This window comes from Rhineura floridana, chromosome 17 (genome assembly GCF_030035675.1).
Source record: "Rhineura floridana isolate rRhiFlo1 chromosome 17, rRhiFlo1.hap2, whole genome shotgun sequence".
NCBI classification, from domain to species: Eukaryota; Metazoa; Chordata; class Lepidosauria; order Squamata; family Rhineuridae; genus Rhineura; species Rhineura floridana.
In genome coordinates, this window is record NC_084496.1 from 4,574,042 (window position 1) to 4,601,089 (window position 27,048).

At 43.2% G+C, this 27,048-nt stretch overlaps 1 protein-coding gene across 3 annotated transcripts in view; it reads right to left on the minus strand.

The window, feature by feature from the left end:
* RBFOX1 (RNA binding fox-1 homolog 1) overlaps nt 1-25,715 on the minus strand; it is a 403,703-nt gene extending 377,988 nt beyond the window's left edge. For all 3 annotated transcript variants that reach the window (XM_061599321.1, XM_061599320.1, XM_061599319.1), the window contains exon 1: nt 25,617-25,715. In XM_061599321.1, the coding sequence (XP_061455305.1) occupies nt 25,617-25,715 (99 nt within the window). The remainder of the gene's footprint in view (nt 1-25,616) is intronic.
* Nucleotides 25,716-27,048: the final 1,333 nt, after the last annotated feature.

Consider the following 27,048-nt stretch of genomic DNA (forward strand, 5'->3'; position numbering starts at 1 on the left):
ACACACACAGAGAGAGAGAGAGAGAGAGAGAGAGGATGGTAGATAAATCCATTACATTTGCTTTATAATGTGAATCAATTCACACTCTCCAAACCTATCGTGAAATACAGGTACAGGTATCCTTCAATTTTTTACCAGTTCTCCAAATTTTGTGATGCAACTCTCCAGCCAATGTAGGTGTGCAAGAATGCATATAGTTAGCAAAGCTTGCATACAAAAATGCATACCTGAAGAGAAATCTGCAGAAAAATGCATACACATTCTACTGCATTTTTCTGCAGACTGTTTAAAAATAAATAGAAAGATCATGAAATTAATGCAGAAACAGGGTGAGCTGAACTTAAAATGAGAAAATAAGAGAAATCAAAACTGGCAGTTTTTGCCTTCTCTAGCAAACACATTGCTGAATGGTGACTATTTCCATTGTATCACCAGAAAATGCTGTACCATTTAAAAGCAGTCTAAGAATACAACCCATTTGTTTAATCTCACAAAGTCTACCCCCCCCCCCAAAAAAGACCAAATCCAAATATTTGTTTGGCTGCAAGAATAGATATGTACAAATCCAGGGGATATTAATTGCATAATGCACCTTTACATAATACAGGGTCAGCTCGTATCTGTGTTTTCCTGTTTGAAGAATAGATTGGTTAATAACCCATCAAAGCTATGTGTAAACAAAAAATAAATAGGACAAATGCTGACTGCTGCCCAACACATCAGAGACATAATTAAACACAATGAAGCATTTGCCCACCCAGACAACAGAGGTCAAACATGGCTTCAAATAAAGTACAGTCTCAACACAAAGCCTCATTTAGTGGACACCTGCCTGGTGATGTTTATACCATTTGTCCCATGATGAAAGCATGAATTTTCATTTTCTTATCTGAATTCAGCTATCATCATCAGGCATGAAGCAGTGAGGGGTGGTGTGTGAGTGTGTGTGTGTGTGTGTGGAAACCCACACCCCAAGCAAATCACATTACCATATATCTTTTCACTGCTACAGCACATTTGCTAGCTCCATAAAAATACAAGGCAATCAAATTTCTGAGCCATATAGAAAAAGCTGGACATTTCTGCCTTTCCCTGCAGTTTAAACCAGTGAACACAAATACAATCCACACTGTGTAAAAAAGGCTTTAAAATACTACATGATTTTCACATTGCTGCTATATTCCTTGTAAAATACCACCTGAAAATGAAAGTCATTATTTAAAACTAAATCAATAATGGAAACATGTATAAAACATATGCTCACATATAAATATTGACTTTCATATATATGGCTTATTTTCATTTTCAAAACTTCTATCTCAACTTTCCTAAAAAAATAAAATAGACCAAGCAGTCTCACACTGCAGGGGGTGGTCCCCAGACATTTTCATAAACTGGTTGCAAGCCATTTAGGGCTTTATAGGTTATACCCAGCAGTATTTTGAATTGTGCTCAGAATTAATAGGAAGACTTTGCAATATACTACTCATCATCATCATCATCACCATCGAAGAACAGTATAATATATTTTGAGAAGAAAACACCAGCAAACATTCTGGCTGCTGGATTTTGCAGAAAGAGCTTCTGACTATTCTTCAAGGGTGTCCCCTATTCAGCACACTGCAGTAGTCTAGTCTGGATATGAGCAGGGTATGGGTGGAAGTGGCTGGATCTGCACAATCCAGGAAAGTACACAGCGGGTGCATCAGTCAAAGCTGAGCAAAGATTTCCAGAAACAATGCCAGGTCTGGGGGCACTCCTTAAATGTGGGGAGTGCAACCTCATTCAGCAGAGGTCATAATAACAAACTCTACACCTCTCTGCTTACCTGGAGTTAAGCGTGAGAAGGTCTCTCCCCATCTGCAGCTCAGATCCAAATGAAACAAAGTGTTCTTAGAAGGGCCAGCTGAAAATAAATTAAGGATGGGGCCCAAATTTGACTCAGTTTGCATTTAAAGGCAAATCTACCTAATTCACAGCTTCTGAAACAATATGCAGACTGAAACACAGCCATCCTTCAAAGTGTGCACTTCTCCAGAATTTGCAGTGCAGCCCTCCAGCCTAATAAGGTATACAAAATGCATGAGCTGAGGGAAAGTGTGCATAAGAATGATTAGATTTGTGAAAATCACTGTGTATATTAGGTACAATTGCATGCAAGCATACACATATTAGAAGAAATTAGCCCTAAACCCTGATAAATCTTCAGGGGGACTTAAAAAAACAACTTTGCACGCTGATGTGGAAAACTGAACCTTTAAGCGTGGAAACATAAGAAACAGAAGGAAACCGAAAGTGACAGATTTGCCTGTCCCTACAATAAAACTTGACAAGCTTCCTAGAGATCAGCCATGCACTACGTCAAGAATTACTCTGCAAAGATTCACATGATCTCATGCACTCATACTCAGGTGCACAGGAACTCCCTGAAACTGAATTGTTCCAGTTTCACAAGTGCTTGGACCAAAATAATCTCTCTTCAGCACAGACTGCACTTTAGTGTGTCACCTATTAACACACCCAAAGGACAGATTTCTCCATCAACCACTTTCTTATAGGTACGCCTGACCACACTTATAAGCTCAAGCTGACCATACTTGTAAGCTCAAGTGGAAAAAATGTTGGCCTTAGCTAATGGGCTGTGGGAATCAGATTTTAGTGTAACTGAGCATCCAAGAGCATCAGTTCCAAAGCTTGCACATCTGAAGCCCTGGAGGTGATAGTCACATTATCCTGAGCTTGTACCCCTGGTCGAGAATTGTGTGATAGTGAGCTGTGGTTATCCAGAGATAAAATAAACTCTGTGCATGCTTGTGGATGTCCTCCATTTTTCTTACCTGCCAGAATTCTGCAAGACAGAACATCTGCCAACATCCAGAGGCCTGCGGGGTGAACAATTTGTGTTGGACATACCAAGGGAGCTGACTTTAGCCCGTCACCCCTTGACCTTCCTGGAAAGCTCACATAAAGTTACACACCCTCCCAGTCTTTTGGGGACATGCAGAGGCAGGGATATAGTTGTCCCACGTCATGGAGGGAGGGGGTTTGGGAGCAGGCAAGTCTATGTACATGACCCAATCAGAGTGAAAGAAGGTGAGTCACCCACTGAGAAGACTGTTCTCCGTAGCTAAGACCAACCCAGTAGCTAAGGGACATTTGTTGCAGTGGAGTGTAGACTCGGAGATGATACCGAGAGTAGGGGAGATGAGGGGGAGTGGAAAAGGGTGTGTGGCTGTGAGCGGACATGGCATGACTATCACGGAAGGATGCTGCATGTCGGAACTTGCCACTACACCACTATGCAGAGGACTCTCTATGCAGAGGAAGAACACAAGGAGATGAAAGATAAGGTGCCCTCCAAGGGGAGAGGCAGTATAAGGAAACGACAGAGGTCCATGTAAAGTGCAATGGAGCCCAGAAGGTAGTGGGCTGTTTCCCAGTGCTTGGATTACATGGGGCCCAGAGGAGGCACTATTCGTTAAATTTTGTGATAACCCTCCCTCTTAGTTACTGTCTACAGCAGGCACAATTTAGTTAAAACTGGAGTGAGGGATTCAGGGAGTAGGGCTTCTGGATTCCATTAAGGTGTGTGGCTTGCTGGTCTCAGTACCCACCTGTTTCAGTAAGGGCCAAAGCTCAGCAGCAGACCACACGGATTGGATCCAGAATGCCCCTGGTTCAATCCCTGGGATCTCAAAGTACAGCTGGCCCTGCTACCCTTTCGATGGTTAGGGTGGCCCACGTGTCCAGCTTCACAGAGGACAGGCAACAATTGGAAGTGTGAATTAACATGGCAGGGAGAGTTGATGGCTTGGAACCAGCTTTGACTGAATTTCAGAATCCAGAGCAGATTCCAGGCATCACACATTAGGGCCATGCAACAGATCTGAGCCAATCCAGGCTTCGGCAGGAGTGGGTTGAGACAGTCTTGGATTGCCTTGGGTTGGCATATCCAGAGTGATCTCGGGCTGTCAAAATAGGGGTGGGAGTTCTAAAGGGCAGCCAGGTTGGGCACTGGCCCAAGGGCCCCGGAGAGCCCCTGAGGGGCCCCTGAGAGGCCCTCTGCTCCCTTTCCGCAATCCGCCCCCCACACCCCCCACTTACCTGTCAGCCGGCTTTTTAGCATTGCCCTTAATGAAGATGGCGGCCACAGCTTCCCTAAGGTACTGAAGCCACTGCCGCCATCTTAGTTGATGGCAGAGATGTGCACACGTAGCATGCACGTGTGCCATCAACAAAGATGGTGGCAGAGGCTTCATTCCCCTTAGGGAAGCCGCAGCCGCCATCTTCATTAAGGACAATGGTAAAGACTAGACAGGTAGCGGGGCCGTGGGGAGGCGTGGTGGGCCACGCGTGCGCGCGTGCGCACATGCGCACGCACACCCACCAGGGAGCCAGGGCAAGCTGATGCCCAAGGGCCCCCGCATGCCTGGAGCCGGCCCTGGGTGGGAGTGATTTGATGTTCATGGGGGAGACGATGATGCTTGGTCTTGTCTGGGCCACCTCCTGATCCTCCTCCACAGCAGCAGATCTTCCTTAGAACAGTTGGGCTTGCACTCAGTGAGGACAAGATGCTGGCTAAGCCCATGTTTCCTCTTTGCTTTGGGGCCTAGGTATGGGATGGATTAAGCCCAGGTTGTCCCAGATCTGATCAGGACCAATCCAAAAGACCTGAATTGGGCCCAGATCAGATTGGGCCCTACGAAACACAGACTCCAGTCTTGAAATGATAGCCAGCAATGTTACCACTGGGTACAGGGAACAGAAAATGTCTGCAGCCTCTCTTTGAAATCCACCAGGGGTGTGTGTGTGTGTCATAGAGTATCCAGTTCTAATTCTATCATTGGCAAGAGTGGCATTTGATTCTTGAACGACTGAACACCCATTTCCTAGAGCATCATATAAGGACAGTCCCAATGTCACCCATAACCCAGCTGCAAGATTTGTGCCATTGGTAATACAACCATTGACAATCAGAGGTGCTTGCTGTGGAAAGCCTCCCTCAGGCGCATGAAATTAACACCTGGGATAGTTAAGAGAAGGCGAGGGAGTCAGAGGTTTATTTTATTTTATTTTCCCTCAAATAAAAAAAGCATTACCCTAATTTTAACATGTGCATTATGCTAAAAACGGGTGCCTCAGTGAGTGTTATGGCATTTTTATCTTAGCTAAAAGACACTATTACTTTGTTTACTGCAAACACACATTTCCTCAGCGCATTCCCCCCCCCCTCCCATGGCTTATGCGTTAAGGCAAGGGGACTTACAGCCTAATACGATCTGCATCTCTTTATGCTAATAAGCCCCCCACTCCTCCCCCCTCCGCACCATGCCAGCCTACTTTCACAGACAACACCATAAAGCAGAAACATCAAATCGGAAACTAATGGAAGCCTCGCACCAGTGTGGGGAAAGCCAATCAAGCTTAAAACAGCTGAGACACATCTTACCCAGCGATTCATCCATTCTTTATAGGAAGGCAATGAAAATCTTCCTAGGTGAATCATATATATACATATATATATATATACATATATATATATACACATATATACACAAGAAAATAAAAATGATACTAATACTTATTTTTTCCCTGAAAGGTTGTACAGCAGTGGATTCTTTTGATTTATGGAGGTAGCGAGCCGACACATTAAGCAAAACAGCACAGTGTGTCACGGGGGGGTGTCCTCCTCCCCTTGAAATTCCCTTTATTAACCCAGACTAGGCCCTGCCAGTGAGAAAAAAAAAACATCGGCAACATGGGGTGTATAAATCATTAAAATGATGCTGAGAAATGGCTGAGATTCCCTTTGCAAGCTGGGAGACCTTCCTCGGCAGCAGAAGCTCGAGGCCCTGGAACTGACTGCTATGAAATGTAGCCCATCTTTCTCGGGAGCCAGAAGATTTCCATTTTTTCCCTTTTTCTTCCCCCCTCCCAACACCCAGCTCTACGGACAGAAATGCAGTGCACTTTCAAACCCAGAAAGGAAGACTGTAACGCCCTCTATCAATTCATAGATGGGGAAAGGGGCACTTTGCTGTGCTTTTTACTCCCCTGTACCAGGCACGCTAAGGATCACTGCATGTTTCTCGGCCCTTGCCCTCCCCTCACACATCACTGAAGGCCTTTCCCAGCTTGCTGTTCAGCTGTTCCTGTATTCTGCTGCAATAGTCAGTCCTGCACAGGATTTGGGATCAAGGTGTATCAGGAAATGGACCAGAAGAGTTTCCAAGGAAAGAAAGAAAGAATTTTAATATGTTTACAGTGCACTCCTAAACCTGTCTATGAGAGCCAGTGTGGTGTAGAGGTTAAAGTGCTGGACTACGACCTGGGAGAGCAGGGTTCGAATCCCCACACAGCCACGAAACTCACTGGGTGACCTTGGGCCAGTCGCTGCCTCCCAGCCTCAGAGGAAACCCCCTCTGAATACCGCTTACCATGAAAACCCTATTCATGAGGTCACCATAAGTCTGAATCGAAGGCCATTTCCATCCATTCCTACACCTGTCTACTCGGAAGTAAGTCTCACTGATTACAATTGGAATGGGGGACCTTTTGGATCTCAAGGGCCACCTTCCCTTCTGGCCAACCTTCTGAGGGCCACATGCAAGTGGAGGGTGGAGACAACAGCAGGCAGAACAATGAATGTTAATATTACCTTTCTACAGTAGGCTGGTTTCTAAACTCACTCGTGCATGCATGCCTCTGTCTTCCATCCAGGTATGTAAAAGCCATGATCAGAGTTCAAGGCCATATCCTAGCCAGGCAAAAACAAGCAAGGTCAGTAAGGGCTGTGGCACAAGAAAAGGGGTTGTGGCCTGGAAATAGGCCTGAGGGCCAGACACAGAGACAAGAGGGCCACATTCAGCCTCTTGCCTCTGGATTACAATTTAAGGGCTGGCCCAAGACATTTCATATATTTCATATATATTTTGCTGACTGAGGGCAAGAGAGCACTCTCCATTGGTTGGCCCTGGTACGTCAACACCAGTGAGTCCTGCTCCACACCTGAACACAGCAGGCTAGCTTAGGGGATGCAGGGTGGATCACGTGGCACACACTGTTGTGTCTTTGAACACCCACACACCATTTCCCACCCCCAGCATCTGTCGTCTGAGATGGCCATCTCACTCTGCCTAATGGTAGGGCCAGCACTCTATAGCTCAGTGGTGGCTGGTGCCCACTGGAACTAGGTGAAGGGCCACAGCTCAGTGGTACAACACTTGCTTTGCATGCAGAAGGTCCCAGGTTCAATCCCTAACATCTCCAGGTAGGGCTGGGGAAAGACTGCCTGTCTGAAACCCAGTCAGTGTAGACGGTACTGAGCTAGACAGAGCTCCTCTTTTTGGTGATGCTTAACCGGCTACTTTACATGGTGCAGCTTCACCCTACCACATAGCAGGGCCAGATGATGGAGAAAATGGACTCCATGGAAAGGAGTCCATGTGTTGTCTTTTCCTTTCACACACACAGCGACACAGTTATGCACTAGAACCGAAAATGTGTCCATCCTCCACTTGGACATTTAACAACCAGAGGCCATCAGGTGGGAGCTGAACTCGGAAGAACAATATCATAAACTCTCTCCCCTCCCCCCCAAAAGAAAAAAGCTTTCCCCAAGACACAGAATAAAGAGTGAATCATTAGGGACAGGTATAGGAAAAAAATCAGGACAATTGCTGCTGTGAATATCATTGCCTGAATTACCCTCTGTTTACTCGCCAATAAAGACTCTCTTCCATCTACTATACACTGCTCCTTTTACACGACATTTGCCTGTCCCGGAATGGCTTTTGAAGCAGGCCTGATAGTAAACTAACCATAACATTGTCCTGAAACAGACATTTAACAGAATGTTTAAACTCTCAATGAATCCAGTTGCCCTTATTATAGAATACTTGTAAGTCGAACGACATTCAGCACTACAGACTCTCTGGATAAGGAGTCACAAATGGATAGGTGAGCATGGAGAGAGAGAGATTTCACCTCTATAAACCCCAGGAAAGAAGGTGAAAGCTTGCCCTAACCTTTTCAAAAATTATTCCCAAAATATCTCAAAAAGGCAAAACAAGGCAAGACTAGAGGCTGGAAAGTACCAGGAGTACAAATGAGTGAAAGGTTCAGTTCAGTTTGCATTTAAAGGCAAATCCACCTAATTTGCACTTCCTGAAACAATGCAGGAATTGAAACACAGCCACATTTCAAAATTCATACTTCTCCAAATTTTGCAATGCAGTTTATAAATGTTTTCCATTTTTTCTGTTGTATTTTGCTGTTGATGTTTGCCACACTGAGCTCCCTTGAGAGACAAATTTAACAAATACATAATGAAATAAACTGTCAAGCTATGACTTAATTTATCCACTGGGTTTTTGCATTTCTGGAGTGTTCTAACAAAGTTCTCTGCGTTTTTTTAAAAAAACTAAAGTACCAACATACATTTAAAAATACATATTTTGAGAGAGAGAGAGAGAGAGAGAGAGAGAGAGGGAAAATGTGCTATTTTGGGAAGGAAAGATATTTAGAAATTCACACACTTTGAGAGGAAATGTTTTTGAAGTATGTATTTAAATGCAAATTTTCATTTGAGGTTTTGTTTGAAATTTTAATGCAGGAAAGCTGATAGAACACACAAAAGTAACATTGACTAGAAACAGATGGATTCACCCGCTTTTTCTCTCTCTCTCATATCCAGAAAATGGAATCAGCACATTCTAGGCTGACATCATTATGAAACAGCAGTTAGCATGAGGTGGCATGTAATTTATTATTGGCTGGAACTTTTGCACACGAGGAAGAGGAGGAGGAAGAGGAGATTGAAATCTTTCTCCCCCCCCCCAGTGACCAAATCTGGATATTCTGCTGCTTGCCTCTTTTCCACACTGTCCAGAAACTTTGAAGCAACCTTGTGGCTAGGGATGGGGTAGAATTTGATTCAGAAAGCATTTAAAGCTATCAGATTTTCACTTTCCAGAACAATATGAGAACCAAAACACAGCCGTTCTTTGAAATTTGCACATTTGAAATTTCCAAATTTTGTGATGCAGTTTTCCAATGAAACAGTGTTTACAAAAATGCATATCTCAAGAGAAAACATTGATAAGCACTAATAGATTAGTGAAAATAACAAACAAAATGCATGGTTCTAAGGGGAAATGCTTGGGAAACTGTGTGTTTTAGTCAAAATGGAAATGGACTGCCTTCAAGTCAATCCTGAATTATGGCTACCCTATGAATAGGGTGTTCATGGTAAGGGGTGTTCAGAGGGGGTTCACCCTTGCCTTCCTCTGAGGCTAGTCCTCCCCAGCTGGCTAGGGCCTGCTCAGCTTGCCACTGCTGCACAAGCCAGCCCCTTCCTTGTCCGCAACTGCCAGCTGGGGGGCAACTGGGCTCCTTGAGACTATGCAGCTTGCCCATGGCTGCACATGTAGCAGGGCACGTAACCCCCGAGCCACTCACTGAGGGGTGATCTTTAGCTGGCCCTTGACACCCGGGAGACATGAACGGGGATTTGAACTCACAGACTCTGGACTCCCAGCCAGGCCCTCCTCCCCACTGTGCTGTACCAGCTGTGTTTTAGTCAAAACTGAGTATAAAAACATGTTTATTAGGAGAAAGGCACACTAAAATGCTGTTGAAATTTCATGAGGATTTTTAAAAAAAATCACAAATGGCTGCAGAAATGAGAGCAGAATATAAGATTGGAAAAATGAGAAGAGAAATGGCTAGACCCCTATTTGTGGCTCATGGTGATCCCCCCCTCCCATTAGAGGAGTATTTTATCTAATCCACTCTTCGTTAAATCAAATCCCAGATTGAGGTGCAATATAATAGACATAACAGATAAAACATAATAAAACCAATATATATCTATAGTTCTATTGCTCTGGATCGCTTTTAGGATTCTGTTAATGACTAAAATAATATGTTACTGTGATTAACAAAACAGAGATGGTGTGTGTGTGTGTGTGTGTGTGTGTGTGTGAGAGAGAGAGAGAGAGAGAGAGAGAGACAGAGACAGAGACAGAGAGAGAAAGACAGAGAGAGAGACAGAGAGAGAGAGAGTGCGTGAGTGACAGTACTCATCGGTACAGAGTACTGGCGCCTCTTTTTTTTGCTGCCCACGGCAGCTATTTTGTGCAGGCGCCAATCAGCACTTTCATCAAGATATGGGTACTGGCAAAAAGTACTATGTACACACACACACACACCAAATCTGCAAGTTTAGTAAGGGTGTTGCTGCATGGTGAAGGCTTATGCCACCTTGAGCTCCCTGGAGGAAAAGTGGGATATAAATGTAATGATAAATAATCACTTATCAGTAAAAATATACTTAACTCAATGGAACTTCCAGGTTCAGGGGCAGTCTGCGTCTGAGACCTGTTGTGGGAGGAGAGAACAGCAGAAGGAGAGGGAAGTCTTTCGTGCAGGGGTGGGGTGGGGGTCTTCCTGAAGCAACCACATTAAGCCAAAAGGGTGAAGGCCACTGTTGGCATATCGAAACCATTCTAGTACACAGCCTTGCTCTTTAAGTAGTCATCCAGCATAATAATAAAGATTAGGCGAACAGGCCTGCTATGGCTGTGCAGGTCCCTGCGCATTATGGAATAATGACATTCCGAACGGAAATAAATGAAGGCCCCTGCAGTGCTATTCTGTCAGCTCTGTAAAGTAAATAACTTTGCTTCTGACAAGAGAGAGAGAGAGAGAGAGAGAGAGAGAGAGTGTTCTTCCTTGCTACAGAGGATTAACTGAGCTAAACAGCCAGGTTAAATCCAAAAAAAGGACGAGCCCATAAATGTGTGTGAGAGAAGGGAAACTCCCAGGATGTTATCATGATCACAGTCGTTTAGGTGTAATAGCCACTTTCCAATATTATCTCGTTTTAGCCACATGCAGATGTGATAGTGTGTGTGTGTGTGTGTGTGTGTACACATGTTAGGAATGGAGGAGGAATTGAATTTGGTTCACACATGAAGGTGAACCTACCTAACTCGAACTTTCCAAAACAATGCACAAACTGAAACACAGTCAAGATTTGAAATTCACACTGCTCCAAATTTTGCAATGTAATTCTTCAGCCAAGTAATCCATACAAAAATGCATACACTTATATAAAGTGTGCATAGAAATGTGTGTGAAATGAGCATGCAAAAGTTCACTGGAAAATTGCTTTGCAAAAATGTGTATATTTAGCATAGAAAACAAGTATATGTTAGGAGAAATCTGTCCTAAAAATGATGCATTTTCATGATTTTTTTTTTGAATGTGGAAATGTGGAGAACTGAATTTAGTGGTGGGAAAACAAAGAACGAAGAAACTGAAATGGACAGATTTACCCACCCCTAGTGTGTACGTGTGCATGTGTCTGTAATAGCCTGATTGCACTTGCTTCCTCCTCCCCCCCCAATGCCCTCAATATTCATGCACTGGACACCACAAAAAGCCAATCCATGTCTATTCACATTGGGGACAATGCCCATAGATCCCTGTGCAGATGTTACCACTGTCACATGGACATTAGGTGTGGCAAGAGGCCAGCTGGCATAAGCACAGTCCACCTTCTAACACACTGATTATATAGGGTAGACTCCAACTGGGGTACAATTTTCTCCCCTCCATTTTACCATCACAATGGCAAGCAAGAGAGAGTGACTGGTCCAGGATCCCCTAGTGAGCTTCACAATCAGTGTGCACAGATTTGAACCTGATCTCCCCAGTCTATGTCCAATACTACAACAATTGTGTCACACTTGTGCCCCAAACCCCAAGTTTCCATCACAGGCTGAGATCAAGCAAGAGCAATGATGGAGATCTGCAGATGAATGGTTGGGTCAGTTCTCTCTGTCTCCCAGTGAACTGCATTCTGAGACACAGTAGAGAGGGGCAAAATCTGAGATAATGGGAAGCGCAAAGCAGGTTTAACCCTCACCCCTCATTGTGCACACTTTTAATTCCTCACACATTCGTGCATAGGTGCATTAAAGCAAAGTAGTCCTGTGTCAAAACCTATCCTCCAACTTCTCAAAAGTTTTTTGCTCCTGTGAAAGCGGCTTTTGCTTTTCTTCCTCTTTAAAATTATTTTATCTTTTGGTGGGTGCTTACTTTATTTTTGCAAAGTGGCCATAAGTGGTGTGGGTGTTTCCCATTAAACATTTCTCCAGGACTCTGCCACGTCTCCAGCTGCCCACACATCCTGACCGAACAAACATTGGAGGAGTTGTCTCACAATATTCACACCTGAAACCTGGGAAGCCTAAGACCTGTGCACTCACTGATGTTGTTTTTTAACAAAGGTCCTTCCTTTTACTTTAAAAAAAAAAAATCTTTATCCACTGATTTCTTTAAGAGCAGCAGTCAAGACGAGAATTTCAATCAGAGGAGAACAGATTTGCTGAACCTCCGTGAGATCACTTGAATGTTCGCATAGAGATTCGCCTTTTACGGTGATGGCAAATCAAATTCTTTGCAGTGGCTGCTTGATTTTTTCTCAGGTCCAGCTTGTGGGCTTCCAGAGGCGCCAGATGTTGGACTAGATGCCTGTGGCCTTACCCAGCAGCAGGACTCTTCTTACATTCTTAATCACTTTGAATTGAATCTGGTTGTAAATCCATCACAAAAATACCTGGAAGAAGCAATAGGCCACCATGACCTTTACATGCAAACTAGCACCGTTATGACTCTACACTAGGTATGGAATGACCTGTCAATTTGAATTCACGTAGGTCCTAATTTTTCTAATCTTAAATTCTGTTCTCATTTCTGCAGCAATTTGCATTTTTTTTAAAAAAAATCTGCATGAAAATTCTTCAATATTTTAGTGCGAATTTATCCTAATAAACACATTTTCAGTTTGAATGCCGTTTTCACTAATGTACACATTTTTGGCAAGCATTTTCTCCTAATGTAATGCATTTTTATATGTTATTTTCACAAATATATTCATTTTGTGCACACCTTCCCTTAATATATGTATTTTTGCTAACATTGGTTGGTTGGGGAACTGCATCACAAAATTCAGATAAAAGAAAATTTCAAAGGATGGCTGTATTTCAGCTGTCATATTTCAGAAAGTGCAAATTTGATAGTCAGCTTTAAATGTGAACTGAACTGAATTTCTTCCACATCCCTTCTCTAAACACACAACACATGCACACAACTCCAACAGTAGCACTTCCTGACACTTTCGGTTGTATCCAATGCTAGTCCTACTCAGAGTAGACACACTGTAATTACTGAGGGTGCCTTTCATTTCAGTGGGTCTACTTTGAGTGGGACTAGCACTGGGTATAACCATTTGGATTGCTTCCATGTGATTTTTTTTAAAAAAGCAAAGAGTATCCTGAACAAGACAGAACACCAAGCTGCTTCTGCCTTGCAATTCAGAACCGCTCCCTCTTTCTTAATACTAGGCTGAAAAAGAGCACAAAACCAGACTCCTTCCGAGGGCTGTTTAAACAAAGACAGCAGAAGGGGAGAGAAGCTGGCTCACTCAGCATCAACAGCTCCACAAAAGAGCAGTGGCTTTTCTGCTGCCAATAATGCACATTATTCTGTAAATACCATTGAAGAACAGCCACTTGCTGAAAGTGTAGGAGGAGACTGAAAGGGAGAAGTTGTAACCTACTCACCAAAGCCCTCCACTCTTCAGATACTTAGAGAGCCGAATTAAAGGAAGGAAGACAAGTTCGGAGTACTTGACCTGTCCCTGCACAGGGAACGTGAGGCAACTTATTTTTCTCACTCTGATGGGCCTCTTATTTTCCAAAGCAGGTTGCAACCACCAGAACTGGTTGTTTGCTGTGGTTTCCCCCCGCTCTCTTCTCCTTCCCTATCCTGGCGGTTAGAAGAAAGGAGACCCTTCACTTCAGCAACTTCATCATGCTATTGTGGTTGAGAAGTGACCCTGTTTGACATAGCTGTAGTCAAAATGTCCTAGCTAACTATTATTCACAATGAGAAACACACGGCACTTGATCTCTTTAAAAAGCCACTTTGCGTTAAGCTGCTTGTGAGAGAGTGGGAGGGGGTGGCAGCTGAAGTGGTTCAAGAATTAAACCTAAAGGACATTTTGTATACAGTCAACGCCTACCTTTCCCTTTTGCTCCAGAGGAAGAGCTTTCAGATGTGAACCCAGAGGTTTATCGATGAGCATCAAACAACCTTCTTTCCATTAATTAATACAAACAGCATACCACGACTTCACTCGCTAAATCTACAATATTGGTTATCTTAGTCATCCACACCTATGCAAGTTGCTGTTCATTCGTAGCATAATATTTCCTAAGAGTGGCACAGTGCCCTCTTGGGTACAAAATGCATTAACCCAACAGAGTGTGGCAGTTCTCTCTCTTTCAGAATACTGTAATTTGTCTGAAAATATGTGGTGATTTTACCTTACTGAGAATGAGTAAAAACACACACACTCAGTGCCCTTTTGGGGGCATGTACTGTATCCGAAAATCAGGGTGGGGACATTGTTACTGGGCTAGGTTCAAGGTTCTTGTATTTACTTACAAGGCTCTTCACAACTTGGATCCAGGACCCCTTAAGGACCACCTGATCCCTTCTATCCCAGCCCAATAGCTGAGATCTTTGGGGGAGACTCTGCTAATGGTTCCCCACAGCTCAGATGCACAGCTCACAAATGACTAGAAGCCACACAGTCAATATTTCACCTGGAGTGGAATCTTGAGGCTTCTCTTAAAAAGCTCCTGCTCAGATGAAACATGCAAGGGATTTAAGAGAAGCAAGAAAGACACAAGTAATATTGGCAAGGCAGGCAGATCTACAAAATCCTGGTAAGAGCAATCCAGTGAGGGACGGTAGTGGAAGATTATGTGGTTGCAGAACCACCAAATCAGAAGTCCTACCAGTCTTGTGCTGTCCAGGACAGAAGGTGAGAGGAGGCGACTGGAGGGAAATTCAGGGCTGATGTGCTTCCTCGCTGTCTCTTCTGGGGACTGACATGGGACCCATGGTTCCAACAGGGTCTGGGCTGGGGTGGCAGTGTTTGGCAGATGACAATGATAACAATGAGAAAGCAGAGGGTGCAAATGAGCTGGGACAAACTGGGAGGGAGGATGAGGACCCAGACCCTTTGCCTCTGGATGTTAGGGAAGGGGTGGAAGAGTCTCCAGCACTCTTCCCCATCCTGCCCCCAGAACTTCACTGGGAACTGGGGGAGTCACCTGCCAGTTTGGAGGTGTGGCGGAGGAGGAGCTGGGGGGCAGCTCACTGTCCCATCACCAAGGTTGAAGCATGAAGTTATCATACTTTGGACACATCATGAGAAGACATGATTCACTAGAAAATACAATAATGATTCTGTTATATTTACTGTATTTATATATTTTGCTTGTTTTATCTTTTATGTACACCGCCCAGAGAGCCTTTTTGGCTTAGGGCGGTATATAAAATAAATAAAATAAATAAATAAAAACAGAAGGGAAGAGAAAAAGAGGAAGACCAAACAAGAGATGGATTGATTCCATAAAGGAAACCACAGACCTCAACTTTCAAGATCTGAACAGGGTGGTTTATGACAGATGCTATTGGAGAATGCTGATTCATAGGGTCGCCACAAGTTGCAATCAACTTGAAGGCATATAACAACAACAACAAAGATTAGAGAAAGGGCGAGTCAGAGGCAACATGATAGAAGTTTATAAAATTATGTATAGCATGGGAAAAGTGGATAGAGAAAAGTTTTTCGCCCTCTCTCATAACACTAGAACTCATGGACATTCAATGAAGCGGAATGTTGGAAGATCCAGGACAGACAAAAAAATACTTCTTCACACAGCACATAGTTAAAACTGTGGGATTCGCTCCCACAAGAGAACGTGATGGCCACCAACTTAGATGGTGTTAAAAGATGAGACAAATTCATGGAGGATGAGGCTATCAGTGGCTAAGAGCCATGATGGCTGCGCTCTGCCACCTTAATCAGAAGCAGTATGCTTCTGAAAACCAGTTGCCAGTGGCTTCCAGAGGGAAGAGTGCTCTTGCACTCAGAGTTCTGCTTGTGGGGCTTCCCATAAGCATCTGGTTGGTGGCCTCTGTAAGAGCATGATGCTGGGCTAGATGGACCACTGGTCTGATCCAGCAGAGCACTCCTTATGTTCCAAAGGCCCCGGCACCACCTTTGTCAGTGCAAGCAACCACAGCTCCTCCCTCCGCAGAAGTGCCCACCTGCAAGCACAGTCTACTCATATGGAATGAGAGTCACACTACTGAGTTTGCCACACCTTGCTCTTTTAAAGCTAGGCGGGAAGGGCATGGCAACTTGTTGGGATATCTTCATTGCTACCACCCAGCCTAGAACTCCTGATCCTGCTCTTAGACTCTTGTATTTCAGCCGCCAACCTCTGAACCTGTATTGAGTATTCTTGAATAAAGCTCTGTGTTATTTCAGAGTAAGAGCCTTTGTCGTGGTGCTTTGGGACGGTGAGCAACTCTTTTCCTCTCCTATTGCGGTTGGAGCATCAACAGTGGAGAAAGGGCATCTATGGAGGTCCCCATAATTGCAACGAGGAGCTGTCTTTGGTTGCACTTTCAGCTAGACCATGGATCTCTCTTTCAATCCTTGGGGAGGGAGGGAGGGAGGGAGAGAGACAGAGAGAGAGAGAGAGAGAGAGAGAGAGATCTGCAAACTCCTATGGTCCCTGGGACCATAACATTGTGCCCTAAGTGTCACAATGGGTGTGAGAGCACCAGACACATTGACGGTATACAAACGAAATACAGCAGCCCCAACAATTGTAGGATCAGCAGTAGGTGTGTTGGATTGGGTCACTCTGTTGGCACAAAGGGGCAGATAATTTTACTAGCTTCTTGTGATGATGTTCTCCCTCTATTCTTGAAGGGACCATGCCTCTGAATACCAGTTGCTGGGAATCACAAGTAGGGAGAGTTGCACTCAGGTCCTGCTTGTGGGCTTCCCATTGGCATCTTCATGGCTACCGTGAGAACAGGACAATGGACTAGAAGGGTCTTTGGCCTGACTGAGCAGGACTCTTTTTATGTTCTTATTCCCTTGAATATTTGATATTGCAAACAGCTCATACGTGACCTGCCCCAACATAAGGCAATGCTACTCAATAGTTACTGCCAGAACATGGTTTTTAAAAATGGCAGCCTGAATTTCAATGCTAATAATACATTCCACTTGAGTTCTTTATGCAACAGAATCAGCTTTCAACCTCTCCCTCTGCCCACCCATGATTGCCAAAATCAAGGCAGGGCTATAGCTCAGTGGCTGTACACTTGTGTCTCATGGCAAAGCTCTCCAGTTCAATTCACAGAAACGCTAGGGTTGGGAAAGATTTCAGACCTTGGCTAGCTGCTGCCAGGCCAAGGAGAAATTACTGGGTAAAGGAAGAAAGGATAACAGCTCAGCAAAGTCTACAACAGCTTCATATGCTATAGTCTCATTAACCACAAACAATAGGTGCTTCTAATCTTGTGAAATATCAGACAAGGGAGCACCCCTGACTCAGTGTTAGAACACATGTTTTGCATGTGCAAGCGACCAATTTCAGTCCCTGGCATTTTACTTTCAAAAGGTACTGCCCTGCCTTGGAGAGCCACCACCTGTTAAGGCTGCGGGCCAGAGAGATCCGTTGCCTGACTCGGTAGAGTCTACTGACCAGGTTAGGAATGGGAAGTCAGTTTCGCTTCTTCTAGTTTCTCATTTCTCCAGTCTTAAATTCAGACCTCCATGTTTCTGCAGCAACATGCAATTTTAAAAAACCCTCATGAAAATTCTCCAGTGTTTTAGTGTGAATTTCTCCTAATAAAACACATTCTTGTGGGCAGCTTTGACTAAGGCACACATTATTGCAAGCAATTTCTCGTTATACAATGCATTTATATGTTGTTTCCACTCATATATGTATTTTTCTGCATACTTCCCCCCAACATGCATTTTTATAAACATTGTTTGATCGGCGAACTGCATTGCAAAATATGAATAAGTGTGAGTCCTGAAGGGTGGCTGTGTTTTGATTCTCATCTTGTTTTGGAAAGCGTAAATTTGATAGATACAGCTTCAAATGTGAACTGAATCAAATTTCTCACCCATTTGTAAGCCAGGTACTCACTGTTGACGGGCACCATCAAAGCCCCTGGAGTCTACCTCCTTAGAGTCCTTGATCTTTAAATTAGACTTGGACTGGACAGCCCTTCAAAGAGAGGACTGTCCTGTGTAAATTAGGACACATTGCCACCCTATCATGCAGATGGTGCGGCCCTTATTGGCTCTGGTTCCACTTTCAGTTGATCTCTCTGCCTTCTGCCCTACCAGCTCCAGTGGGCATCAGCCGCCACTCTTCAGTATAAAGCAGTTTCATAGGGTTAAACAAGACATATGTTTTTCAGGAGAGATGAGCAACAGCCTCCCCATCCAACCCGCACACACAATGACAAATATTGTGCTTGCCTCATGATGATTGCTTAAATATAATCATGTGCATTTTCCTAAGCAACAAGAGCAAAAGACTGTTATTTCCCTTCCAAAAAACCCCTAACAAACTACATATTAATTTAATCATGTGGCTAACAAAGCATGCCAGTTTTAAAAACAACTTAGTACTAAGAATGTGGGGGGGGGACTTTACTTGGGATCAGTAGGGATGTAAGAAGGCATCCTTTCCTATTCTGCCCCATATTTGTTGCATGCAGCACTGTTTCCATTCTGCTGCAGTTTCTCTTCCACATACACAGAAAAGGGCAGGAGACATTATTCATCGCTATGGTGAAATTATGCAATTTCCATAATTAATAACATAAATTACTAAGTCACATTCTCATTATGTTATTCCACCCCATTCATATCAGTACAAAGAAAGCACAATGCAAATGGAGAGAGGGGGGACATAATCAATTGCATCTCCTTTGAGGACTGAAAGCAACAACAGCCATGACTACTGCTCATATTTGTTGGATTGACAACCGTCCTGGATGTGGGGACAAATAAGTGAGCATCCCCTCCTGTTTCTGCTTTCACTGAAATTCTCTGATATCCCTACTCCCCAGACATGACCTCGATGGCAATTCCATTGTAGGTATGGGAGAGAAATTCAATTCATTTTTCACTGAAAGCCGAGTCTATCAATTTGTGCTTTCCAAAACAATTTGAGTACCAAAACACAGCTTTCCTCAAAATGCACACTGCTCCACATTTTGTGATATACTCCTCCAACCAATATTTACAAAAATAACTACATGAAGGGAAGGTGTGGACAAAAATAAATATCTTAGTGAAAATAGCAGACACAAAAGCATAATATTTGAAGAAATAGCTTGCAAAATGTGTACCTTAGTGAAAACTGCATATACTATAATACTGATGAATTTTCATGAGTTTTTTTTTCCAAAAAACAAAATCATAAATTGCTGCAGAAATGTGGAGAACTGAATTTAAGACTGGAGAAATGAGAAGGTGAGAGAACTGAAACTGACAGACCTTTCCATCATCACATTAGTGCCAATGTGTCCAGGTCAGGAAGGCTGGAGCTGAAATGAGAACATCAGAACAATGGCCCATCTAGTCCAGCATTCTGTTCTCCCAGTGGCCAACCAGATGTCCCAGTGGGAAGCCCACAAAAAGGAGATGAGTTCAAGAGTGCTCTTCACCTCCTGTGGTTTCCAGAAACTGGTAGTCAGAAGCATACTGCCTCCAACCATGAGATGAGTTCCTTTGGTAAAGGGCTACCATAATCTTCTCCAACTTGGTGTCTTCCAAATGGCCTTGCTGGCTTGAGCTGATGGGAGTTGCAGTCAGTTGCAGTCCGTAGCCAAACCACTTGTTGGGAACTATACAGTGTTATAGGTTTGAAGGAGTTAATGGAATGCCTGGGAGTATGAATGATGTAAGACTGTCAGGTGGGAGGGGGTGTGTGAGTGAGAGTTCAAAGGGCAGTTTGAATAAAAAGACAACCAGGAGCTTTGGTTGTTGGGATTTGGAGTGAGAGGAAGAAGGTTGTGTTGTGGGAGTGAGCAGGGTGGAAAAGTGTAGATTACATATTAGTTAGAGGGGTTAGGACAGGTAGGAATGACAGGGACTACACATCAATATACTACTGAATATTTTGTATTTTAATAAAGTTATTTGGTTCATTTAAATTCCTACGTGTCTGCCTGGTCACATGTGCTACCATACCAGGATCCTATTCAGTTCCTGTACCTGCATCCTATGGTGCTAACAGGGCATGCCAGTGGTCACCTTTCGGATGGGACAAAAGGTGGAAGGGTTGAAGTTTGTGGTGCAGAAAGCACATCTGACCCAGGCTGAGGCAAGCGTCCTGCTGGGTGGGGATTTCTTGAACCAAGTGTGAAGTGTCAAGAGAGATTCTTCCTCGTGAAGGGCACGTTCACGACATAGCCCAATAACAACTGGAGGGCACCAGGTTGGGGAAAGTTGTGCTCAAACATTAGACCTGTATAACATCCCGCAATTATTATCATTTTGACTAGCTAGCTCTGTATAGGTGCATGGTTATGTCACTGCAGTAATTAAAAGGGAAACAAACTCCCCCAGTATGAAAACTGTTGTCTTGAGCCACTATCTGCACTGTAAACTACTTTCTAGTTAAAGACAAAGCAGGCTGATATTGAAGTTTCAGTTCAATTGCTTTCGATCTGCTGGCCTCCAGCATGAGAAATGGCTCCATTTAAGCAGAATTACCCTTTGTACAAATCACTTCACTATTTAAAACAAACCACATGCATCATCATTAAGCGGGTGAAAATTTACCAATCTTATGGTATCGACAATGCCATGGCTGTGCTATGAAATGGAATAGCATACACCATGGCAACAGTTGACTTTGTAATTCTGCTTGATGGAACTAAGGCCAAACACAGCATAAGTTGCTGTACAGTATAGGAAGGTTTCCTGGCTGTACTCAGGGGAATCTCTGTCGCAATGAGTTAACGTTCTGCAGCAAAACAAGAGGGGTGAAATAAACATTCACATCACAGTCAAATGTCATTGATTGTTTGTCCTATCTGTATGGTTTGGTTTAGTCTGTTTACTTTCCAAAGTCAGATCAATCTAGGATGTCAAAATTATCTCAAAGGAAGAGTCCTATGCATTTAACGATGACAATTCTCTATTCCAAATATATACACACACCACTGGTCAAAATGATGTCTGATTTTAAGGCAGGGTGGGGGGAATCCTGTGGCCTTCCAGATTCTGTTGGATTCCAACTCCCATCGGCCAGTATGGCCAATAGTCAAGGATGATGGGAAATGTAGTCCAGCAACATTTGGAGAGCCAAGGGATCTACACTCTTGTTTTAAAGTTCTATGGATCTGGCATCTTTGGAAACAAGGGATTTTATCCACGTGCTACAGAAGTGGGAGATTGTAGAACAAGGAATGCCTGGCTACTTCTACACTGTTTTTTACACATGTTACTCAACTTCGTGATTGGCCTTTATATAGATCACTACTCCTTTTTGCAACCACTTTTACAGAACACAGGGCATTTGCATGTATTTATTTATTTATTTATTGCACTTGTATACCGCCCCATAGCCAAAGCTCTCTGGGCGGTTTACAGCAATCAAAAACATTAAAACAAATACACAATTTAAAAACATATTTTAAAAACAATTTAAAACACAATTTTAAACACAATGTAAGATCCTAAAGCTGAAGACCACTGCTACAATCCTATGTGCAGTTACTCAGCAAGTCCTGTTGGAGTTAATGTGCATTGCTTGAGGGTAAATATTCACAGGGTCTAGCTGCAAATTTGGTACTAGGCTTGGTAAAATTGCTGACAAGAAGTCTACAGGCTTTTGAACAGATCCTCTTGATGGATGCCAACATCAGTCTTTGACTTTTTCCTTTCTGCCTTTTAATAAATGCATGCCCCACTGCTCATCTATAATATAGACAACATAGACACAAAAGCTAAGCTTCTAGCTTTAACCATTTCACTAGCCAAGCTTTCCAGTGCATCTGTATAATGAACTGTTGTTGTGTACAACTGAAAGTTCTCGTTTAAACAAGGACATATTATGAGCACATATGCTCTGAAGGATTTCTTTTCTGGCCAGCATTTGTAAAAATATAGCTTTCCATTAGTGTGGGGGAAAATGCTATTTTACTGACATATTTTTAAAGTATTTCAGTGAATGCACAGAGAACCAATGAACTCAACAGGTTAAATTTCTAAATGGAATTAAATAACCTATTTCTCCCCCCCCCCCATGAATGGGAGAAAAAATGAATTCAGTTCTAATTTAAAGGCAAAGCGCGCTAATTCACAATTCTCAAAACAGCACAAGAACTGAAACATAAGCATCCTTTGAAATTTGCCCCACTCCAAATTTTGCAGTGCAGTTCTCCAGCCAAGTCATGTGTGCAAAAAGGCATATATTAGGTACAGTGCACATCAAAATGCATGTACTGATAAAACTACAATACAGATATGCATCCCATTAGGCAATGCTGCTTGCACAAAAGGTGTATATCAGGAGAAAAGGCCACTAAAATGCTGAATAATTTTCATGAGAACTTTAAAAAAAATCAAATGTGGGGAACTGAACTCAAGATTGGGAATGTTTAAAACTGGGAGAACCCAAAATGGTCAGATTTGCCCCTCCCTACATCCCACCCCCTATATTTGTAGGGGGGAAACACAGTTTTTGCAATTAAGGGAAGAACAATGCTCCAAAGCCAGCTTCTTAACTGGTATAGAGTTGAAACCAAGATGTATGTGTTATACTGTATCTGTGTAACAATTTTCTCTCTGTGTGTGTGCATTTCTGGGGGGCAGGGGATAACTTGGAAGGCATGTGGGGCGACTGCTTATCAAACTGCTGATTGTAGGTAGATGGAAAGTAATTATGATTTGATCATTAGTTAACATAGATCACCACACAAATAAAATAACAGCTTAGGAGGGCAGCGAGTGTGTATGTTTCAGCAAAAGAATGTGAGCGACATCTAGTTAGTGCTTCTATGTTTACCACTCAGCATTAATGCATATCGAGAAAAACTAGAGGTGGTGGGGAAGGAATGAAAATATTCTGCCATGAGCCTAGTTCAGTATTTTGGATCATCAAAGGAAAGGTTTTTGTGTTATACAATTTATCCCCTTCCAAATAAAGAAAGGAAAAAAATGAAAAAGAAGCCCAAATCTAAGATGTGGCAGATGTAGAATTCTAGGTAAATCATTGTTACTTGATAGACAAAATGACAGATAGGACAACACATAGTCAAATACAATAGAAATAAGTAGTTTGTAGAGTTTCTAAAAAAAAGAAATATCACTGCAAAATCGTTGCCTTTGCATCCAGCTTCTACAGTCCCAAACTGTACTAGTTGGGGAGGGTCATATTAGCACACCCAGAAATGTATTCCTGATTAAATCTCCCCACCATATATATCTTAAAAGTAGAAACCTAATTTTATAAGGAGAAAGACAGAGAGAGGAGAAAGACTTAGTGGCGTGGACCTCTGCAGCAGAAAAGGAATATGCAGAGGAGTGAAGGAAAAACCTTCAAGGTGCAACACTTTCCAAAGCGCAGGATGGTGGTTTATCTCCTCTTTTGTCTAGAGCAGAGTGAGAGCTTCAGATGCCACCACTGCCAAGCAATCCTTGTGACTGCACATATTCTCTTACATCAGAAAGCCACCCCTGTACCAAGGCTTCAATTTCACAACATTACTACAACTCAATGTAGACAAAAGAGATTATTCCCAGACCCCCACTTCCCCCTCCTTCCCTTGCCCTCCAACCTCATATTTATGTAATCTTTTAGCAAATCCTTGTGGGCCCAGCTTGACCTCTCACCTTCAGTCACATTTGCCTTTGCCAAAGCCGATTCCTTAATGTCCTTAAAGTTCAAGAAAGAATGGGAGAAATTCCTTCCTTCCTTGTCTAATACAGCTACATAGAAAGACAATAATCTTTTCAGGGTGATTCCCCAAGCAGCTCATTCTTAAAAGGCACACAGATATAACAATGGGACTTCAACTGAAACAAATAAACAGACAAAAAAGGTTTGGTAGGGCTACTGCTAATTTTAATTGCGTGCACATAAAAATGTCCTAAGTATACCCACATTCTAGACTGTGCACACGGACCTTGGAATATACAATTTGTCTCTCAATGCCAGAGCCTGTTCCTGCTGAGTGTCCTGGATACGGAGGACAGCATTAGTTTGTTTTAAAATGCGAGGCTCGCCTGCCACTGCCCACCTTTGAAAGGACACCGAGGCTTGCATTCTGACCAATTTCATTTTTTTTAAAACAAGGAGATACATCCATTGTGAGAGATTGAGGATCTATCAGAATATTGCTTTTAAAAAAAAGGAAAACGGAGAGAGAGAGAGACAAAGCAGGAAACTTCAATACTGCTTTGCTCAAGTCTCTGTGTGACATCTAAACTGCCGTAGTAGCGAAATGGTAATAGATAAATGCCCCTGTGCCGTACGCGTCAGCTCAGCTATAGTAAACACAGATAGGGGAAGGGGGGGGCATGGCACTCTCAACAGAATAAATGCAATTAATCACATTTCCATGACAATATACTTTAATCTTGCTTCTACGCCTCCAGTGCATATCCCCTCTGTAGTAGGAGCCTCAGTTTATTATCCACAAAACTGTACATTTGTAATGAGAATTCTAAGCACAAAACATGCCTTCTTTAGATGCTGGCGCTTTGACGCTGATTTGCCTGGGAGGAAAACCACCCCACCCCAATTGATTTCAACAGATTTACTTTCGAGTAAGTGGACTTGGAGTGCAATGCAGCTCTTGGTATTTTTTTTCTTTTCTGCGTGATGCCACGGACAAGAGGCTGTGAAGCCAAAAACTCCTTTAGAACACCAAGAAGTCTACAACTCTACAAGACACATAGTAACTCCCCAATAACTCCCCAGGACAGTGCCCATTTTCAAACATCAAGATGCAGATCACAGGTTTCCAAATGACCCGTCAATGGAACTGGTAAACTTCTACAATCTATCCTGTTCTTCCCTCTAGATCCGTTTATTCTCCACCAGCTTCTAATTTCAGCAAAGGACTTATGTGCCTCCCTTTCAGTTTAACCCAAATGTGCACCAAGAGTTAGACTTTGGAAGGCAAATTTGATGTCCAGGAGCAAGAACAGGGAGAGGGAGAATAAGGAATTTAAAAACACATACACCTCCTTTTGTGTGGCTAAAAAAATCTGCATATAATAGCAAATCTATCTATCTATCTATCTATCTATCCATCCAGTGCACACATCTTGTTCACAGCGCAAATACAATACCAAAGGAACACCACTAAGGGAGAGGGGATAAATCATTCTACAAACTTCCAGATATTTCAGGCCACATGCACTGAAACGGTACCATTGAAAAATGGAGGTGGAAAGGTGAGTTCCTAATAGAAATTAATTTCATTTTGTTAATAGGACGCGTTCGTACACGCAGGCAAACACACAGGCACATGAAAGAGACAATTACACATTCCACTCAGGCAGAAAGCTGTTTCCAGTTCATGAGGTACAGACAATACAGTGGCAATGAGAAGGAATGGCCAAACCAGTGTGTGTGTGGGGGGGGGGGGAGAGAGTTGGAAAAGACAAAAAAGTTGGTCTGACTTACCTGCTGTAAATACATAAAAGTCAAGGCACAGGACAGCTGGGGACACATACCAACATTCGGGAGTGCTACGCAGGTTGCCCCCGTCAGAGGATGTTGCATGCTGTGTCTCGGAACTCGACGTAGGACAAGTGAAAGGGCTTGCATGCAAGCACGTTGCTGGCTGCCTCGCTGGTGCAAGCTTGGTTATTTATTTCCCTCTTCTCTCCCCCCTCCACCTGCCACCCCAACAGCTACCTCTCTCTCTTTCTCCGTCTCTCTCTCCGTCTCTCTCTCGGCTGTGTTTTCAAAAACAAGGCACACACAAAACAAAAAAATCCCTTATGCGCTACTTAAGGTTTTGTTTTGTTTAAAAAAAACCACAATGTAATCTTGCTACCCTCTCAAGACCCCGCTGTTAAATCCTACATTTATTTCTCAAGACAAGGCCCTTTTGGTACATTTTTGTTGCTCTTTTGGGAGGTCCTCTCGGCCCCCCCCTCCCACTCCGCTCAAAGGAAACAAAACCAGAGAAGTGTAGGAAGGGGAAGGGGGAGAGGAGAGAGAGAGATTTAATCAGGAAAGGAGAGAAGGCAGCCTGCAGCTTCTAAGCGGAGCTACTGATACTCCCCCTCACTGCCATCCGGCGTGTGAAGGGTTTGCTCCACATTAGAAGCTCAGAGGGAGAGAAATATTCAGAGACTCCTTCTGGTGTGGTTGATGCTGTACCACTCCTCTCATTTGTCAAATGGGTCCTAGCCAGGGCAGGGTCTCTGTACCGCTCACCAAAATTCACATAACTGCATTTTTAAAAATCCCTGGAGAGGATGGAGGAGAGAGAGAGAGGCATCACATGCAGCCAAGAGGTTTGGGCAATTAATGTCACTGCTCAGCTGGGACTGGAAAGGCTGTTATGATTCACCACAGACACCCCTCCTCTTCTAGGCCCCCCCTCAGGCCTTACACCTGACAAACAGATAGGGAATCCCCCCCCTCTAAGGAAGTGGACAAGCACAGAGAGAACTCAGTGTGTGTGTGTGTGTGTGTTCAGAAATCCATGCATTAAAAAGGATAGAATCCCCAAAGAAAGTTAAAATACTCAATAAGATATACATATCTTTGACCTATGCCTATCTCTCTGGCCATCTGTCTCAAAATGGACTTTACATGCCTGACTTGAAAGGAAGCTTGAACTGAAAATTTATACTGAGCCCTTTTGAACCAGAAGTAAAATTTGAGATCTGTAAGCCGCAACAGAAAGAGGAAAAAATATTATTCGTCTTTTTAATTTTTTAAAAACAGCTTTTTTAGATATCATGTAAAGGGGGGAGGGGGGCATGGAAGTTTATTTCTATTTCTAGAGCCCCCCCCCCATTTAAAAATCATTCTGGGTGAATGGAAGTGAAGATATGCTGTATATCTAAAGAGTGCAAAAAGGTAGGATGAACAACAGGAT